Source organism: Pleurodeles waltl, chromosome 7 (assembly GCF_031143425.1).
Source record: "Pleurodeles waltl isolate 20211129_DDA chromosome 7, aPleWal1.hap1.20221129, whole genome shotgun sequence".
Lineage (NCBI taxonomy): Eukaryota > Metazoa > Chordata > Amphibia > Caudata > Salamandridae > Pleurodeles > Pleurodeles waltl.
In genome coordinates, this window is record NC_090446.1 from 204,022,602 (window position 1) to 204,043,886 (window position 21,285).

A 21,285-nucleotide genomic window follows, 5' to 3' on the forward strand; every position below is an offset into this window, starting at 1 on the left:
TGGATATCTTTAAGTTATTTCAGTTCTTTGCATCTGAATGTAATTGCTATGTTAAGTGCTCTGTGAGCAGGTCTTGGCCAGCCTTTGGTGCTTCCCGCTGCCAATATATTAGCCACCCCACCTGTATATGACATTTGTGTTGTCTCCTCTTGTTATATTCTGCTTGCTGCGGTTCTTGCAGGTCAATTACCCCATCTAGCATGGAGCTGTTTGTGTTGATCCCCCATGCTTGATGAAACCCAAATGCCTTATCTTGAACTTCACTAACATAAAGGGGGTCTTGGTGTCACTTGAAGTCCCACTTTATAGTTCCTGGGCAATCTGACTTGAAATGTTAATCTTGCCCTAATATGGAAACAATTAGTGAACATTGTAGCAATCAAATCAGTTTTAGAGAGACGTAGGCCTAGGTTTTTTCAGCCAGATTGTTTAATGTTATGCATTTTCACACTACAAAAAAAAAAAAAAAAAAATTTATTAGGATTATTATTTATATTTTGAGCCATTGTAGTGGTAGCCACACTAGGTAGCTAGTTTCTGGCAAAGCTGCTTCAACAATTCCAGAACGTTAATGTTCAGTTGATGTCACTTCCTCTGATGTCCCATCTGACAAGGGCCTCACATGTTCCTATTCTGCCCGGTGCCCCACATTCCCTAGGACCGGCCTTGACTGTGTAGTAAGCACTGGGTACATTTTGCTTGGTATTGTGTCCAAGACTCCCTGTGCAAACCTTTAGTAAATCTACCCTTGTATGTTGGTAGAATACACAAACTACCCTTTAATGTTGGTAGAAAACATAAAAAGATCATCATACAGAATAATTTAAATCAAGTTTGCATGAAATTTGAATAACTTATTTTTTCCTTTTTTGTTTTAGTTATGAGATGTTTGGGAATTCCCAGTCGGGTGATTACCAGTTTCGATTCGGCTCACGATTGTGACTCAAACCTGTTGATAGAGGAATACCATGATCACACTGGCAAGAAACTTGCAAATGAAAGTGACAGCGTATGGTGAGTGTTGGCAAAGTAATGCTCTCAAAGGGGAGTTGCTTTGATTGATCAGCCCTCTGTATACTAGTATTTTTGATCAGGGCAATGTAAAAGGCTTTCTTAGAATCTCCTCTTTCCACCTTCCATATATACTGATAAAGCAGTCATAATGAAGTGTTGGTGATATGTGTGTCAGAAATTTCACAAATGGTACAGTATTATGATTCAGAAACTACCAAGTCTGACATTGTGACCCCAAAATATTATCACAAAACTGACTCATGCTACCCAGTCTATAAACGTGTCCATAAAAAGAGAAGCCAAAGCAAACCACCTTCAAATATAAAAACTCTCTGTGATGTGCAAAGTAAACCAGACTTCCAAAAAGTGATATGAACTGAGAAAGAAAGGTCACAATTTAAAGCACGCTGGGACAGATGTATGAAGGGATTTTGTGATTGGAAAGGTTTCAGTTCACGAAATAGGAGCCTTTTCAATTAAAAAATGACATTTTGTTATGTGCAAAACCCAAATTGTGATTCAGTAATATGTTTAGGTTTTCAAGTACACACCAGTCGCAATTTGGAAGGGGCGGTTTTAGGGCAGCCCTTTCCAAATAGCAATTACCAATGACATGTAGTAATATTTTACAATTGAAATCTGGTTGCCAAACCTTAATATTTTACCAGCTATCAAAAGATAGTGGTATACGCAAACAGGAAAGGGTTGATGACAAAAAACATTTTAAGGCATATGCAGTGGTGTAAGCACCTCTGCCTAGACTTAGAAAAGAAGTTTCAAAACTCTTCTTCTTTTTTTTCAAGTAACCATTTTCCTTTAAGGAAATCAAACTGCATTTTAGAAAAAATAAAGATTGCTTTATTTAAAAGTAATCACAGCCATGTGGTCTGCTGACATTAGCAGGATCCATCTCTGTGATGGCAGCAAATCATAGTGGCTCATAGTTTACAACATATGCATTAGGTAGATCAAATTGCAACACACTATGGTTCAGTATTTTGTGATATGACATAGTACAGGAGTTGGTTTAAAAAATACCATGGATTTTCTAAAAGTTTGTGCACAAATTGCAACTAATTTTAGTGAATACAATGTTCATATGTCTGGCACACTCTAGGTCAGAGGTATTAATTACTGGTCACAAAATACTGGTCATGATTTGCAACCAGAACTTTTGCAACCAGTATACAAATAATTTTCTGGACTATACTATGTACAAATAAATTGGTTTGGGAAGATTCAGATTCGAAAAGGGTTGCAATCCATCCTACCTTGTTAATGTTCATCAGGTAGTTCACAAATTTTCACTCAATCTAAATGAAGGCCTTCACAGGGATGGTGGTCTTATCAGCTAAACAGAGTACCATGTCAATGATTGCCTTTCAAGAAAGTCAACTTTTATTTTTAATGCAGCTTGTTTTTCTTAAAGGAAACAGGACTGCGTTCAACAAGAAAAAGCTCACTTTTCTTGTTTGCTTGAGACTTTGCAATGGTCCCGGGCACCAATGCCTATTCCCCCACTAACATTTCTTTTAAGCATTCATTTTAAAAAATAACATCCACTTTACATATAGCAATCCCTTTTCCATTTCTTAACCTCTCTTAGGATTTAGGAAAAAACATAGGTTAAAATACAGTAGGCTTCAGTGTTGTCTCATTAATGTAAAAAGTTAAGATTACTTGGTAGAAAAGTTAGGAAAATACTGATTTGAATGGCCTGCTAAACTGTAATATGTGCAGTAACGATTGCTCCTGTAGAGATCACAATTAGGAATTTGGCAGCGGACACAGCATCCCTCCAGTTTTCAGCCAATAAAGTTTGACAAGTCAAACATGCTGGTATGCATTGAGGTAAAATTCCTGATAACCACAGGCATAAACACTAAAAGTTTCATGTTGCTCCCTGTTAATGGGACACACTCATAACTGAGACGTTTTCATCAGACCCACTAAATTTTAACCCAGCTCAGGTAGATTTAATTGGATTCAATAAATATTCACCCTCACACTAAGCCACTCATAAAGACCGCCTTGTTGTCTTGTATCATTACAAGCAATAGTAAGAAATTAAACTGAAAGAGCTTCTAATAAAGTAATTCTTGAAGAAAATGTAATTTAGTGTCCTCTAAGTGCATATGTTAAAATCCAGTTGAATTATATTTGTGAGAAGCCTGTTCATTTCCAGGGTGAAATGTGAATATTGGACTGTTGGAAAGTACATCATACATATCTTTCATTGTAGAATTATGTGACATCTAGGGGCATATTTATGAAAGGGTTGTGTCAGTACACACGTGACGCAAACCTCTAAGTCAGATTTTTGAAGCCACACAAATCCACTTTGTGTGGCTTAAAAAATCTGGAGTAACGCAACGCAGTGCAAATCACTGTGTTGCTTGACTCTGCCTTGGAAAGACATCCTATGGGCATTGCATGGGTGTTCCTACACAACTCCCATGGTTTTTGACACATTCCTGGATTTAAAAAACCTTGTAAACCTGGGAAAGCGCTAAAAAGATACCCCTCCCCAAGAGAAGTTTGAGGAGGAGAAATATCTTTATTTCTCAGAGTCACTTCCTCTTTCTACGTGTGTTGCATTCTGCAGCCTTCACAGATAGAAGAATATGACTCTCAGGGTTGTTCCTTTCTGCATAAAAACAATTCTGCATGCAACACAGGCACCCTTGCACCATGGAGCAAGGAAGCCTGCATTAGCGCTAGGCGGTCCATTGTGCACCAACCAATGCAGGGGAAAAGGTCAGAATAAGCTCTATGCCTTAAATACAGTGCATTCCTGACCTTTCACTGCCATGCAGTGCAGCGCAGCAAGGTTACTTGCTGCTCTTTAGTGTGTGTCTTGGCCATAAATATGGGCCATAGTGTATCAAGGTTTCTTCTTCAATGTCACACCTTCCACACGGTTACTATCTATCTATCTATCTATCTATCTATCTATCTATCTATCTATCTATCTATCTATCTATCTTTCTATCTATCTACTGGCTATCTATCTCCCTGTATGCCTGTCTATCTATCTAGGCATTAAATGTGTGCATGGAAGTCATTAGGTGACATGATACCAGCTATACCAGAGAACATTGTACATGTGGTAAACTAAGAAAAGAAAAGTTCTCATTGACTCCCTGAATTACAAATGGCTAGGGTCAGGTAAGCAGGTTGCCCGCTTGTTCTGGGTTGAAGGCACCTAAAATATCCTCCATTAAGCTGAGAATATCTTAGTATCCTATTAGGTTGCTAGTGTTGCTGTGTGCTTTTGAAAAAGTCCAGACTGGGCGCCACTTATAGTTGGTCTGTTGGCCCTTTTTATTCATTTTATGCTTTTTCCTTTCGCACATTTCGTTTAGTTCTGGTTTACTTTTCCTAATACCTCTGACACCTGTGAGGGAATTCACAGGGTCCAGAGGGGAGGGTGGACCACAGTTTGGCATTTGTTTTCCCCACTTGTTTGGCCTGCGCTACAAGTGGCAGCAGAGGGCTTTTGCTCAAGCCACCTGACATGCCCCTAATTTCCCAGTGGCCATATCAAGACCATGACAGGTGCGCCAAAGGCAAGCCTGTCTGCACCCGTCCTTCCCCGACTGTGGCTTGCGCCAGAAACTCTGGCTGACGTGTCATGTATTCTAGTGAGCATTTGCTTGCCCTGAGCTGTCAAGGTAGACTTTTTGCTGTAGTCAATTCAATTTTAGTCTCCCTCTGAGTCAAAATGTGTGCAAACACAGTAATTGTGAGTGCCTGCCCCAACCTTGTTCCCAGGCTACAAATAATATCAGATCTTCTTCATTACACTCTCTCAGATTAGAATGTTTACTTCTGAATGCTCGATCAGACATCAAGCATTATTATGATTTTTTTAACTATTTAGATCTAACAAGATCTGATACTGCTTTTGTAACTGAGACCTGGGCAGACACCTCCTCTACTCCCGATTTAGTGGAGGCTCTTACCCCTGGTTATTCCATAATTAGGCTGGACAGAACCAACAAACGGTAAGGAGGGTTAGCTATGGTTCACAAAGATAATCTGATAATTTCCACCAAACCTACAACCATCTCCAAAAGTGAAGCCCTTCTCATCTGCTGCAAGGCCAACCACCACACTTCACTTCACGCACTACTGATCTATAGGCTCCCTGGTTTTAAAAATAGAATTCTAGAATCCTTTCTAATTTTTTAGAAAGAAATATCCTCTCTGAAACCTTTCGGTGCTGGGAGACCTTAATTTCCTTCTCGATGATACTAGCAACTGCGACACTATTGCTCTTTGTGACAATCTCCAGACTTTGATCTCAAACAATGGCTACATGTCCCCACACATGCCGCAGGCCTTATGCTTGACAGTATTTTCTCCAATTTCCCTGGCCTTGAACTAAATGATATCTGGTAGGTTACTTGGCATGACAATAGGATCTTACATTTACATTTTCCATTGTAAACGTCTGAGCCTACATTAAACCTCAAATCAAATCAATTCGGGTGAGCCTGTGGGAGGACAAACAATCTTGAATTCAAGATGACACTCGAGGCACCTACACTTTCCCTATCTAGTGAAATCAACATATCAACGTCTAACTATACCGATTGAATCCACACTGCCATAGATAAAAGTGTTCCCCTGACAATGCTGAAAACAACCAAGACCCGCCCCACAGCCCCTTGGTTCTCGGCTAAACTCAGAGAAATGGAAAAGAAGTGCAGAAGACAGGAAAAACTTTGGAGAGCTTTAGAACTGCCAGCGGAAAAAGTCAAATATAAACTGCTGATTCTAGAGTACAAAATTGTGAGTAAATTGGAAAAAAACACATATTTCTCTGATAAAATACAATCATCCGGAAACTCCCCAAAAGAGCTTTTCCAAACAGTTCAGAAGCTGTCCACTTTGCCTATAGCCCAGTTGCCACCCCGTTCTCATCATTGCTGTGATAATCTAGCCACATTTAAAAAAAATAAAATCGAATTTCTTTACAGAGACATCAGGAACGTGGGCCCCGATCCCTCTACATCAGCTTCGCGGGAACACGCCCTGAGTTATCTCTTGTTCAGTGAGTTTCCCACTATCTCTGCCAATTGGGTTGCAGAACCGCTATGTCTCACAAAATCAGGATCTCCATCAGAGCCATGTCCAGCCAAGATTTTCCATGAATTGGAGAGTGCCATTGCCCACCCCTTGGCAACTCTCTTCAACAGTATCATGGCAGCTAGCATCTTCCCATTAGATTGGAAAACAGATTCAATTCTTCCACTTCTAAAAAGCTACGCTAGACCCCACAGAAGACAAACATTATCTGCCAACCTTTTGTTTTCTACAGATGGCTAAGGTGCTTGAAAGACAGCTGAATACCTCTTTGTCAGGATAGCTGGACCAAAATAAAATCCTGGATTATGCACAATTCAGCTTTAGGGAAGCATATAGCACAGAAACTGCTCTTATTACAGTGAGTGAACTCAGAGATATCCTAGGCAATGGTGGGGAGGCAGTAGTGGTCCTGCTGGACATATCTGCTGCCTTCGACACAGTCAGTCAAGCAATTCTAAAGAGACGCCTGGTGGACATTGGACTCCATGGACTAACTTTGAACCACTTGTCAGTAGAGCACAATTAGTTGATATGGGAGAGTTCACTTCTAAACCTCTCATCCTTCAATGTGGAGTTCCTCAAGAGTCCTCTTTAAGCCCTACTCTGTTTAACACTTATATAACTCCTCTTTTGAAATTGATAAGTGATTTTCGCTTTATTACAATCTCACACGTGGATGACATTCAAATCGTGGTCCCTATCTCTGACAACTTCAATGACACAGCCCTACGTTTCAAAAACTGTTTGACAGCGATTGTGAACTGGATGAGCTCTCACTGCTTAAAACTAAATTCGGATAAGACTAAGGTTCTTTTGCTTGGTCTCAATGCTGCGCAATGGAACTCCGAATGGTGGCCTCATTTTTGGGACCACCACTTATCCCAGAAGCTAAAGCCAGAAATCTTGTTGTCGTTATGTACTCCTGACTCGTTTTCTTAGATCACATGAACCAGCTAACATCATCATGCTTCTTTACCCTGAAAATAGTCAAAAAAGATTCTTCCCTTTTTACCTCTCGAGCTTCAGAAGTCTGTGGTTACTGCTAGTCCATGCCAAACTAGATTATTGCAATGCCGCTTATGCCAGAGCCCTAACAGGAGTCCTAAATAAATTTCAAAGAATTCAGAATGCAGCTGTACGTCTGGTAAAAAACCTGAAAAAAACAGTGTCAAAGGCCAGAGAAGAACTTCACTGGCTCCCCATGAGCAAAAGAGTCACCTTCAGATCACCCTGCATTGCTCATAAATCTCTTTATCAATCTCGTTCTTCCCCTCTAAAAAATAAGATTGCACGGCATATTGATAACGCGTCCAGCCCTTATAAATTACTTGTACCTGGACACGTTGGAGGTCGGTGAACCTTTTAGCCGAGTTGGGCTCTCCTCATCCTAGAATAGTCGAATCACTTAAACCAATAATCAATAACTATTGTAATCGATAGCCAAATACTCAATTAATAGATCAAAATAACATTTTAGGAATCAATAACAGTTGGTATTTCGACGCAACATGACCTTTCAGTCATGAATAACCACACCAGCTTATTAAAGTTAGTGAATTTATTTCCCTATATTAACAAAGCTAGCACAATGTATATAAGTCTCAAAACCAAATGATATACTGTATGTATACGAACATTACTAGCTGTCCATAGTGGCAGAAGAAACGTAATCTACGCAAAATCTGAATTATAATGCATTCAGTTATAGCAATACAAATCATTAATATGAGTAATTGAATTTGACTAATTGCATACATCGGTCAGCATGACAAGCTTTCAATTCAACATGGTGCGTCAAGTGAATACCTCGACTAACCTCTAATTAGCATTGGCATGTGGGGCTTCATGCAAAACGAATTTAGTCAACACAAATTTGGAAAACTTCTAGCTTGGGCCCTATCAAAATAGCAGTTGGTACCTAAAAGGAAAAATACAATTCAGAATACATTTATCCTTTCATAATTACCAAATACAATCAGCATTCAAGAAATTCTTCGTCCTTCAGGTACCGTTTCAATCAGCATGGGGCAGATTTCAAAGGGGGCAGTGTTAAGGGCAAGTTTCCTTGCAGCAGCAAGGAGAATGGGGCAAAGTTGCTGCATGGGCAAGATGGGGCAATTTTAAAGTTAAAGTCTCTAGGGTGAGAATTCTCAAAGTCTCTTTCTCTGGAATAGAGAAAAGGGCATCAAGATGTCATCCGAGATGGCGTCTGGCATTTGGCTTCAAAGATGGCATCAAAGAAAATGGCTGACTTCTCTTTGTCTGGTGGGTTCAAGTAAGAAACATTCCAAATACTTCAGGGTCTTCCATTGGAGGGTTCATAGGGTGGCTTCCATTTGACCAATGAATAGTGTCTTTCTCCTAGTACTCATTTATGCATACATTGTCCTTGGAGCCTTAAACACAAGTTGCAACAAGGTTTGCCAAGTATTTCTGTATCTGTGCTTTTATTGTCCGCACCTGCAGAGACTGACCTTGCATCAAAAGGGATGCAACCATCCTAGCACGAAACCTTGAGATAAGTGTATTAGTCATTTCTACTGGAAAAATACAACCTTTTAAATGAAATAATATGCTTGGTTATTGCAAGTGGAAACCACGCAGTTGAATTTGAGACCAGGCGACTAGGCCAAAGCCTCTACTAAATTTAAGCCAAGCATAAAACAGTTTCAATCAAGAAAATCATAAAACACATTTGCAATTATGACCGATTGCTACAATTTTCAATTTTTCATGATTAATTAAGCTTGTTTATAATAATGGCGAACTACCCCGAGGGCACAATTTCCCACGTACATTATTTTCTTTACTAAAATCACACTACATTATACGATTTTGGTTACATGATATATGAATATATGTTAGTCCTTCTTTTTCTGCGTCATCAATATTCCTCCACACAACCCGAGATCTTTCACCGCTAAGAAATTAAGCTCCCAAAAAGTTTTTAAAGCATCCTGGAGTGGCAGAAGCTTCTCACAATACACCTCTCATCTCTGGAACTCGCTACCGGCTCACCTAAGAAACCAGCCCAACCTGCTATCTTTTAGAAAACGTCTCAGAACATGGCTGTTTAGTCGTCCTCAGCTTTTTAAGCTCCTATTAGCACTCAGATGCAGTTTTGTACTACGATGACCAGTTTTGATTTCACCCCATGATTCCACTCTTTTCCTGACTTTCTTCTTGCACTTTTAAGTGACAGCGTTCTTTAGATACTTGAGGCAGTGCCAAGATGCCCTTGGCATTTGTTCGTGCTTTATAAATTGATAAATTCTAACTCAGAACAATAGCATGGACTGCTTCATGAGCAAAATCAAAGCCTTAAAGGAGAATCTTTGTGTCAGTCGCCACTGAAAACCAGTCACGTTGCTGGAGAGGATAGGAGATATGATCAATCTTGCATGATCCCAGCAGTCCATGTAGTTACATTTTATACCAGCAGTAAAAATTTGGAGCAAAGAGGCCAGCAGGCTCAGGTGGAACACTTCCCTCTAAATTAAGAGAGAATTGACGTAGGTTGTACTGACCACAATTCTGCCTTTAGAAATGTTGAGTGACAGGATCTGCCACAGAAAGTGTAACTTGAAGTTGCAAGCAGCAGAAAGTTTGTTCAATCATAGGGCAAGTGTAGCACTCATGAAACAACACATATAAGCAGGAGTTAATCATTTTAATACCTCTATGCCCAGGATGCAAATGTATGCTTCTGTGTCATTATAATAATTATAAAATGTAGTTTACACATTCTTTTTTGGAACGTCCTAATATGTATGTTTAGCTTTCTGTTGTGATACTAAGCACAGGAGTATTTGTGTAAGCAAATCAGTTATGCAGAAAAATCGGCTTTTTATAATATATATTTTACAATGACAATAAGAGACTTCTGGTCTCTATGGCCGTTCCTATAGGAAGTACAAATCACTCTCTGCAGGTTTGGGGCCTGGACAATCTTCAAGAATTGCATCAAAAGTTAGATGGAATCCCTGTGACATATAAACATTTTTGTTGTAGGGTAGATGTTGTCACAGCAGTGACAATGTAGGAAAGGACTCGAGGAATCAGGTAACTGGAAAAATAAGAGATGGATGGATGAAGGCAAAGCTAGAGCTCTGTCCTTCACAGACATACAGGTCTTTTTTAAGCTAAGGGAGATCCTGTTTCATGCTGGAAAGCACTCTAAACTTGAACATTTTAAGTCCAATGCTGCAATAATTACAGATATGTTAACAAGTGCTCAACAGATATCAAGCACCACAAGACATTGAGAAAAGGAAAGAATTGATCAATTCATTAATTTTGCAAACGATTAAACGATTTTACAAAGAAATATATATTTTTAAACCAAGGGGCTTCATATAGACAGCAAACATGTACAGCTTATTTTTAAAAAGAAGACAAATTAATCAAGGTTTGTGAGCATGCCTAGAAAAGTGAAAATATCTGAGCATTTCCTAACATAATAAGAATAAATTCAAAGAAATACAACCCAATAAAATGCTGTGTGTGTCATAAAAAATACATGTTCTAACATTAATCAATATCCATAATGAAGAGACCACATCTATACATTTCAAGCCTGTAAGAAATTGAGTCTTTGGTTGGCAGTCAGGTTACCACTGTCCAAGCAAGGACCCTCACTGTAGTCTAAGTAAAGGAGAATCACCCTCAGTTAACCCCTACTTACCCTCTTGGTGGCTCTGCATGAGCAGGCAGGCTTAACTTCAGAAGCAATGTGTAAAGTATTTGTACCAACACACACAGTAATACAGTGAAAACACCACGAAATGGACACCACACCAGTTTAGAAAAATAGGTAATATTTTTCTTAATTAAAGAAGACCAGAACAACATAAAATCCAAAATACACAAGTCAAGATATACATTTTAAAAAGAATAAGAGTTTTAATCCTTAGAAAACATTGAGAATGATGTTGTTACACAAAGTACTTGGTTAGCGTAAACAATAAAGCAGCACGGGCAAGCATGCATCGAAAAAGGACAGCGATCCATTGATTTCTCACTCGTAACCGAGACCGTGTGTTGTTTCTTCTCTCCTGCAAGAAACCGATGTGTCGATTCCCAGATGGGCACCTCGGGTCCGGGCAGGCTTTGCGTTGTTTTTTCATGTCCAGCGATGTTGTGTTAAAATCCGGTAAAACAGTGATAGGTAACCGCGCTGCATGGGGCTTGCATCGTTATCAGCAGCCGCTAGAGGGTGTTGCGCGTCGTTTTTCCAGTCGTGATGTGTCAATCTCCCAGCCTCAATGCAGATGGAGCATCGATGTTAGCTGCGAGACAGGCAGCGTGTCGTTTATCAGCTGCGTTGCGGGTGGTGCAGCAAAATTTTCCCTGCACGGCTGTCTGTGCATGGATTTCTATCCTTTTCTACAAGCTTCATCTTTCAAGGACCTAGAGACAGGTTAGGCCACCACTTGGCCGGGCAGGAGTCTCAGCAGATAGTCAAGGTGCTGGCAAAGAGAAGTCTTTGATTTCCCTGAGACTTCAACTACAGGAGTCAAGCTCAGTTCATCCCCTTGGAGATTCTTCTGCAGTGGGAAATCACACAAAAGTCAGTCTTTGTCCTCTTTCAGGCAGAAGCAGCTACTGCGGAAAAACCCAGCAAAGCACAGTCACAGGCAAAGGGGCGGTTCTCCTCTTCCAGCTCTCCAGCTCTTCTTGTTGGCAGAGGTTCCTCTTGGTTCCAGAAGTAATCTGATTTTCAGGGGTTTTGGGTCCAATACTTGTAGCCTTTTCTGCCTTTGAAGTAGGCCTACTTCAAAGAAAAGTCTCTGTTGTTTACAAGATCCTGCCTTGCCCAGACCAGGCCCCAGACACACACCAGGGGGTTGGAGGTTGTATTGTGTGAGGGCAGGCACAGCGCATTCAGGTGTAAGTGACTACTCCTCACTCCACTCTAGCACAGGTGGCTCATCAGGATATGCAGGATACTTCTCAGCTCCCTTTGTCTCACTATCTAGAGGGGAATCACCAACAGCCCAACTGTCAAACTGACCCAGACAGGCAATCCACAAACAGGCACAGAATGGTTTAATGAAGAAAATGCCTACTTTCTAAAAGTGGCATTTTCAAACTAACAATCTAAAAATCAAGTTCACTAAAAGATGTATTTTTATATTTGTCAGTTTAGAGACCCTAAACTCCAAATTTCTATCTGCTGCCTAAGAGAATCTGCACTGTAATAATATTTAAATGCAGCCCCCATTTTTACCTATGAGAGAGATAGGTCTTACAACAGTGAAGACTGAATCTGGCAGTATTTCACTGTTAGGACATGTAACACACTTCAGAACATGTCCCACCTTCAACATACACTGCACCCCGCCAAATGAGTATCCTAGGGCCTACCTTAGGGATGACTTACATGTAGAAAAAGGGAAGGCGTACCTGGGTACACTTGCCAGGTTCAATTAGCAGTTTAAAACTGCACACACAGACACAGCAGTGACAGGTCTGAGCCATATTTACAGGGCTACTAGTGTGGGTGGCACAACCAGTGCTGCAAGCCCACTAGTAGCATTTGATTTACAGGCCCTGGGCACCTTTAGTGCACTTTACTAGGGACTTCCTAGTAAACCAAATATGCCAATCATGGAAAGCCAATTACATATATAATTTATACAGGGAACACTTACTCTTGAGCACTGGTCAGCAGTGGGAAAGTGTCCAGAGAAAACAAAACAGAAAAAACAGAGACCAGCAGACAGGAACAACCTGGGAAGCAGAGGCAAAATGTTAGGAGAGACCACACCAAAAATGCCAAGTCTAAGAAAGCCATTTCCAGATTTTAACCAGATATGAGTGTCGACACTCGTTCTTCCGTACGATCCACATTCTCACAAGGCTAACCTTAGAGAATCACTTTATATAACAGATAGCTCTAAGCTTCGTAAGGTAAGAAATTCCTGCCACCAAGCTGTTGGGTGGGGCACATCCTTTAGAAGTCAGTATCAGGTTAGACCAAGACGAGCTGCTGAAATAGCAAAAAAATAAATACCAGCAACTTCAGATGAGATGCTGATTGAATGCCCCAACGTAACCATTTTAAACTTTACACGCACTTCTTCCACTGCACAAAGTACAGACTTCAGTACTTAAAAGACTCAAGGTGACTTTGCTCTGATATGCTAAGAAATTGAGGCCCTCACTCCTTTTGGTATAGACATAAAGCACCAAATACATAACAAAGAGGAGGAGCTGTGCAAGCAATTAATATGATGAATTTTGAAGCCTAAATTGCAAACTTGACTCACCTAACATATACCAAACAGTGATCTGTGGAGACAATTTTCCTGATTTTAACAATCAGTACCGGTGGCCATTTCTTTCCCAAAATTTAATTTATGAAATACAGACTAACCAACCATATGGTGGTTTGTCCATGGTCGTAATATTATAGAGGCATGTCCTAGAAGTGAAAATTACAGTGTTATGAAAGTTAAACTGTGTAGAACACCTAAAAACCCACAGGCTTGTGGGTAGTGGCAAACAGTTTTGAAGTTGTTACCCTCTTCGGAAACATCATCCACAGGATAGCGTGCACCACACTTGCAAACAATACCTTACAAATGAGTAAACCTTGCTGGTGACATGAAGAATGCCTGCTGATTCAGCTGCTACTGGAAATAAAGAGCTATGCTTTCTAGAAATTGCATCAAGAGTAAAACCCACTATGATATTTACTTTTGTTACTGCCCATGCTGCACTACACAATATTCAAGTTGTTATGAGCCTGGAGATGCAACAAAAAGTGAGTTGCAAGCCTGGCTTGCAGGCCCGAGCCCATAATGAAGACAAGAGACCTTACAACATGTATAGCCAAAGGCAGAAGGGCTATTCTACTAACTGAGGATAGAATGTTCTAACTTATCAAGGAAGAAACTAAAAGACTAGCATAGGAATGTTGGAGGAGGTCTCTACAAGCCATTTTTGGCCCTCTTCAGTCTATTGTCTTCACTGGAGCTCCCAACATTCCAATCAATCAATCAATCAGGATGTATACGGCACGGCTAATTACCCGATAGGGTATTGAGGCGCTTGCAGGGCCCGAAGGCTTATTCAAACAGCCAGGTCTTGAGGGCCATTTGGAATTCAGGAAGTGAGGTGATGGTCCGGAGGTATCCGTCGAAGGTGTTCCAGGTTTTTGCTGCGATGTGAGAGAAGGAGCGTCCTCCACTTATGCTTCGGTAGATGCGGATAGTATGGGCAAGTGAAAGGGAGGTAAGAGGTAGTCTTCTCTACCATTGGTGGAAGTTCAGGTGGTGGTTAATGTATGCGGGTCCTTGGTTATGTAGAGCCTTGTGTGCATGGGCCAGCAGCTTGAATTGGCATGTCTTCTGTACGGGGAGCCAGTGAAGTTGCCTGAAGTGGAGTGTGATGTGGGTTCATCAGGGAAGGCCGAGGACGAGTCTGGCTGTGGCATTCTGTATGGTCTGAAGTCTCTGTGGGAGGTGTGTGGCAAATCTTACATAGATGGTGTTACCATAGTCCAATCAGCTGGTGATGAGGGCCTGTGTCACTGTGTGTCTGTGTGTACGGGTAGCCACTTGAAGATCTTACGTAGCATGCGCAAAGTGAGGAAGAAGGCGGAGGAGACAATGTTAATCTTTGATTTCATGGTGAACTTGTTGTCAATGATGATTCCAAGGTTTCTGGCATGGCTGGAGGGAGTGGGTGCGGGTCATAGATCTGATGGCCACCAGGTGTCATTCCACCTGTTGCTGCTATTGCCAAAGATCAGTACTTTTGTCTTGTCTGTGTTCAGCAGCAGGCAGTTGTCTTTCATCCAGTCAGCGATGCTTGTCATGCATCTGTGGAAGTTGTTTCTTGTGGTGGAGGAGCCATCAGTGAATGAGAGGATGAGTTAGGTGTCATCTGCTTAGGAAAGTATGTTGAGACTGTGGGATCTGACAGTGTTGGCCAGCGGCATCATGTAGGCTTTGAAGAGCATGGGGCTGAGGGATGAGCCCTGGGCGGCACAGCAAGTGATCTCCTTGGGTTCAGAGTTGAAAGGTGGGAGGTGGATCCTCTGGGTTCTTCCTGATAGGAAGGAGGTGATCCATCTGAGCGTGTCCCCTTGGATGCCGATGTGGTGGAGACTTACGATCAGCATGTAATGGATAAGGTGTCGAAGGCTGCCGAGAGGTCTCGGAGGATCAAAACTGCTGTTTCTCGTCAGTCGAGGAGGGTTCAGATTACGTTGGCTACGATCAGGGCAGTTTTAGTGCTGTGATTTCTGCGGAAGACGGATTGGGAAATGACAAGTAGATGGTTCTGCTCCAGGAATGTCATGAGTTGCTTAATGATGATCTTTTCCAGCACCTTCCCTGGGAATGGGAGCAGGGAGATTGGCCAGTAGTTTTGGGGTTCACTGGGGTAGGCGGAGGGATTTTTGAGTAGTGGTCTGACCTCAGCGTGTTTCCAGGCATCAGGAAATGTTGTGGTGGTGAGAGAGGTGTTGAGCAGGGTGGTGAGTTCCTGGCCGATCCTTCAGTTTCCAAGGTTGAGGATGTGGTGCAGGCATGGGCTGTGGAAGCTCCCGTGTGGATGGATTTCATGGTGGAGGTGATGTCTTGGGTGGAGAGGTTGTTCCAGGTGGTAAGTGTGTGGTTTGTGTCAGTTACAGTGGTGGCGTATCTATGGAGGAAGTCCATAGGTGTGGATTGGGGTTTGAAGTTTCTGTATATGGTTGTGATCTTGTAGAAAAAGTGGGCGAGGTTGTTGCAGAGCTCCTGTGACGGTATGATGTTGTTTTCGCTGGCAGCCGGGTTGGACAGTTCCTTAATAATGTTGAAAAGGTCCTTGGTTGACGGTGGTTTTGATGTGAGTGGCAAGGGCTATCTTCTTTGATGCCCACAGCAGGCGGTGGTAGAGGTGGAGGGAGGCCCAGAAGGCTGCTCTGTCAGGGGCATCCTTGCTGGTGCGCTATCTCCTCTCCAGCTGTTTGCTGTCTCGTTTCGCTGTTCTGACTTCTTGGGAGTACCAGCTGGCCCTTCCGGAGAAATTTATCTGGTAGTTGCTCTTGATAAGGAGGATGCCGTTGGCACAACTGGTGATCGAGGCATTGAAGTTTTTCACTCCCGGTTCTAGGTTGGTGAAGGTAGAGGGGTTGGAGGTGCTGAGGGCGTCTGCCCGGCTGGTCTCTGAGCTCTTGTTCCACCTCCAGTGGGGGGTGCTGGTCATCTTGGGGGTGGAGCTGCAGGGGCTAGAGATGCTGAAGTGAACAATGGAGTGATCTGTCCACGTGAGTTCTGTGACATGGCTGTATTTGATGCAGTTGCTGGAGGTGAAAATGGGGTTCAGCGTGTGTCCTGCAGTGTGTGTAGGAGCATGGACAATCTGGGTCAATACAAGGCTGCTCATACTGTCAAGGAGGTGTACATTGTTGTAGTCGATGGGGTTTTGGATGTGCAAATTTAGGTCGCCATGGAAGGTGTAGTCCTTGGAGTCTAAGGCTTGTGGTGCAATAAAGTCTGCGATGGTGTTGCAGAAGCTGGAACGCAGGCGTGGGGGTCTGTTTGCAAGGGTGCCTCTGATGGTTGTTTTATCATCCGTGTGGAGCTTGAATTTAAGATGTTCCATGGGGGTGGCGGTGTTGTCGATGGGGTTGGGGTGGTGCACTGTATGGTCTCTTTGTGGATAATGGCTGTTCCTCCTCCCAGGTTCTTGGTGCGGTCCTGGTGAATGATTTTATATATGTTGGAGATCGCTGTGGCAATGTCTGGGGCGGATGTGGGGTTGAGCTAAGTCTTAGTGAGGAAGACGATGTTGGGTGCGAGTGTTGTAAGAGGGTCCCATAATTTGTTGGAATGCTTGCATAATGGTCGTTCCAGTGTTGGTTTACAACTTCTGCATTGGGTGTCACCGCTATAAGTTGTATGCTGAGTTGACGATGAAGGAACGCTATCAATAGTAAAACCAATAACAGCTGTTCATACCTGACAGAATGTTGACAATAAGGCTTTTAAAATGGTTTGCTCTAATGCCACCCAACTCAGACAAAAAAATGCCCATTGTCTACCAGTGCCTATGTATGCTACACGTTCTCTTGTTAATGAAATTAGATTGGAGACAAAGAACAGTAGCTAGGCCCAACATCCTAAGTATTTGGATTTTTAGGCCACTCTTAGTATTCTATGGAAGGTTCTACAGGGTTCTAAATGACATTAAAAGGCACTTAAATGAGGGAAAACGTTTATTGGAAATGCAACATGCAGTATGCATCTACATGGTATATAACAGAATAACCTATTTTTGGTGTTTTCTTTTACTGCAACATATAACTTCTACATGTGTAGTTCTTAATTCTAGTGCTGGTCTTTTTAGGAATTTTCATGTCTGGACCGAATCCTGGATGTCTCGAAAAGACCTCCCACCTGGATATGGTGGGTGGCAAGTTCTGGATCCAACCCCTCAGGAGATGAGCAAAGGTAAAACCTGTGGCAACAGAAAATACATTTCTCTTGCACATTTTATTAAAAACGAATATGGCTGTACAAATATTTTATTTATTTTTATTTTTGCTCTAGGAATATTCTGCTGTGGGCCTACCTCTGTCAAAGCTATCAAAGAAGGGGAACTTAACATGCCTTATGACTCCCCTTTTGTATTTGCTATGGTGAATGCAGATTGTATTTCTTGGCGAGTCCAGGGAGCAAAAAAAGAGAAACACTTTCATGACTCCCGTTTGATTGGTCACCACTTTAGCACCAAGAGGGTTGGCAACGATCATCGTGAAGATATCACTGATAACTACAAGTACCATGAAGGTATGTTAAAAGAGTAAGAGACGCATAAGAGGTTCTATGATGAGTGAATCAAAATGTTTAATAGACTGCTGCTTTTAAAGAAGGAAGACAAAATCCCCACTGACAAAAGCATATAGAGGTGGCTTTCTGCAACACACTGAAGGAACATAGGAGTGTCCTTCATTCTTATCCTTTTTTAGCCAAAAATGCTTCCAACCACTTAGGCAGACTATGGGAAGATGGGTACAACAAACCCTAATTGGAAGTCCTTTTTTACCGTTGCGGTTTCAGACTAAAGATATACTTTACCAAAAATGAGCCACTTCACTATTATTGTTGTGTGACATTGCATGCTTGAATTATTTTTGGTCTCATGGTCAGGGCTTTGCTCTAGGTTAGGCCTGGTTGGTCTACTAACTGCAGGTAATGTCAAAAACTGAATATATCCACTAAGACTTATTGATATGTTATGCAATGTTATGGCATGCTGTATTATGTATGTTACGTCATGTTACGCCACTTAACTTTACCAAATTTGTATGTTGCATTTCTGCCATACACATGGTCTCCTAGCCCTTTCAGATTCTGTGTAACCTTCATGGTTTCTGGATTTCTGCTGTCCAGAGTAAAGGTAGACTGTTGACACTTACATGACAAAAAGAAATAAATCTGTCCATGTAGTGTGTACAAATGGTTCATAATAGAAAGTGGCTGGCTCAGATGTGGCAGATCCTATAATGGCCTTTGTACTGAACTATGTGCATGGATGTGTGTGTGCAGATGTCTCAACATAGAGTTTCCTTACTCTTGGGTGCACTGGAGTCCATTGCTCTGCATAAAGAGGCTCTTCTGATGTGATGTAATTTTAGCTGATTTTTGTATTATAGTGCTGTTAGACCCAGCATACTTGGCATGATTTCACCTAACGTTTTGCCTCATCACCCCCTGTTTTTGCTGACTTCGTTTTTTCTGGCCTTAGGATTCTGCGAGCTTTAACACTGCTAACGAGTGCTGAAGTACTTGTGCTCTTTCCCAAAACACATGGTAATATTGACATCTACCCAATTGGCATATCTCATTTACTTATAGGTACCTAGTAAAGCGAACTTCCTGTGACTAGGGCCTGTAAATTAAATGCTACCATTGGGCCCACAGCACTGATTGTGCCACCCACTTAAGAAGCCCCGGAAACATGTCTCAGGCTTGCCACTACAGACCCTTTATGTTCAGTTTTAAATGTTTATTTAGATATGGCAAAGTACAACCTTTGCCAGGCCCAAACCTTCCTTTTTAATATATATGTCTTCCCCAAGGTAGGCCCTAGGCAGCCCTAGGGCTGGGTGCAGTATATTTAAAAAGTTGGACATGTTCTTTTAAGTTTTACATGTCCTGATAGTGAAAAACTCTTACAATTTGTTTTTCACCACTGCAAGGCCTATCCCTCTCTTAGGTTAACATTGGATTTACCTTTTTACACATTATAAGAGTAATTTCCAAACGAGATTGGAGATAGCTCCTCCAAGTTTGGTATCTCTGGAATCATAATTTAAAACCATGACTTATGGTGTAGTTGGATTTTAAATTGCAATTCTGAAAATGCAACTGTTATCAAGTTGGCATTTCCTGCCATTTAGTGCCTGCTGCCTCTGTGTCTGGGATGGGATGACAGCTGGGCTTTGTGTATTCCTCCTAGGCAGGCACTACAATGGTATCTTAGATGTGACCTGATGAACCTTGATGGACAATCCTAGGCAGGATTGGGGGGAAGAGCTGGGCACAGTCTCACTTACACCTGAATAGACAATGTCCTGTTCACATAAAGATGGTTGCATAACCCCCTGTAGTGAGTCTGGAGCCAGTGCAGGAAGGCCTGGGACTCAGTGCACTTCAAAGGCATGTCTTTGAAGTCTCCCCAGTTCAAAGGCACAACTGGGTATTAGTACCGGACCACTGACACCTGGACCTGTGGATACTCTTTCAGGAAGAAGGGCTGCTGTGCTGCTAAAAGACTGCCACTCTGCTGGTCTGCTAGCCTGCTGGACTCCTGCTTTGCTGTGTTGGCCTGCTACCCTTTTGCCTGAGAGTGAGAAAGACTGGACCTACGTCTCTCCAACCTAAAACTTAGAGTGACTCCAGAGGCTAGTTGGCTGGCCTCCTGATCTCAAATCTCGGAGACATAAAAGACTTCCCATCACCCTGCTCCTGCACCTGGACCCTTCCATCTGTGAGTCTGCCCTGCCAAGTAGTGCCACCCCAGTCCTGGACTCTTGAAAGTGGGCCTAAGGTGTTTCCTCCAGCAGAACTGTTGCATTCTCTGCTTCAGTAGCAGAAATGATGCATTGCTGCTGCTGCATGGAGCAGAACTGACACATCGCTGCTATTGTGTGGGTCAGAACCGACCCAACAAAACTTGCATCACAACTGCACCCCACATACTGGGACCAATGCATCACCTTTGAAACGTCATTGTGCAATGCTTTCCCCTGTGCAATCTCCTCGCATTTCCTGTTGATGGTAGCCTCAACGATGAAGCCAAGCCTCTGTGCTCATCAAAACCAACACATCGCCTCTACTGCGCCATGGATCTTCGACATGGGCCTTTGCATCGCAAGCCCTTTCTGCAAGTTCCTCGAATTCAACGCATCAGGATCTCATATCACAGCCTTGATGCATCTCAGAACCAATGCATCACCTCAGGTGTGTGACACATCTTTGTTTCAGATCCACACAGTGCTTTGCAACCAAGATTTAAGGTACTTTGATTTAGTGGGCCTAACCCAGTCCCTGCAGTGGACCCATGCCCAAAATTTTGACTTTGTCTCGACAAGATATCCCTGGTTTGTGTTTCTCACTTCTAAATGCTTTTCTTTAAAAATTCATAACTCAAGATCTACTTATTGGATTTTTGTTGTTTTGGTCTTGTTCTATTTATTAAATTAAGTTCAATTTTACTAATTTAGTGTGGGATCCTTTTGTGTGGTGTTTTCTCTGGTCTCTGCCAAACTACCAGAGGGTGAGCACAGGTTAATTTGGGGTTTGCTAGTGCCTTACCCTGACAAGAATTGTGGTTGCTGTTTGACCAGGGCTCACACCCCAGTCAACCATCAACCCCTTGAATCACATGTGCCACATGTTTGGTTAAGAAAAAATAGTCTGAAGTTCTAGCAGGTATATTGCATTATTTATTTCCAACATGAAATCAGGAAAATTTCCAGTAAGTTGTTGGCAATTGAGAATCCAGATGAAAACACCAAGGATCAGATGTACTATTCCCGTTGGCAAACCAGGGATATGAAATTTGCTCATTGATTGGTTTGGGAATAAGAATGCAACTTGCGAGTGGGACATATTTATTGTACTAATATGATGCTTCACAAATTATGTATTCTTAGGTGGTTGTAAAAGGACCTTC

At 42.1% G+C, this 21,285-nt stretch overlaps 1 protein-coding gene across 1 annotated transcript in view; it reads left to right on the forward strand.

Moving 5' to 3' along the window:
- TGM5 (transglutaminase 5) overlaps positions 1–21,285 on the forward strand; it is a 219,939-nt gene that overhangs the window by 129,152 nt on the left and 69,502 nt on the right. Inside the window, exons 7-9 of the mRNA XM_069243577.1 lie at positions 879–1,014; positions 17,452–17,555; positions 17,655–17,894. Coding sequence (XP_069099678.1) covers positions 879–1,014; positions 17,452–17,555; positions 17,655–17,894 — 480 coding nt within the window. The remainder of the gene's footprint in view (positions 1–878; positions 1,015–17,451; positions 17,556–17,654; positions 17,895–21,285) is intronic.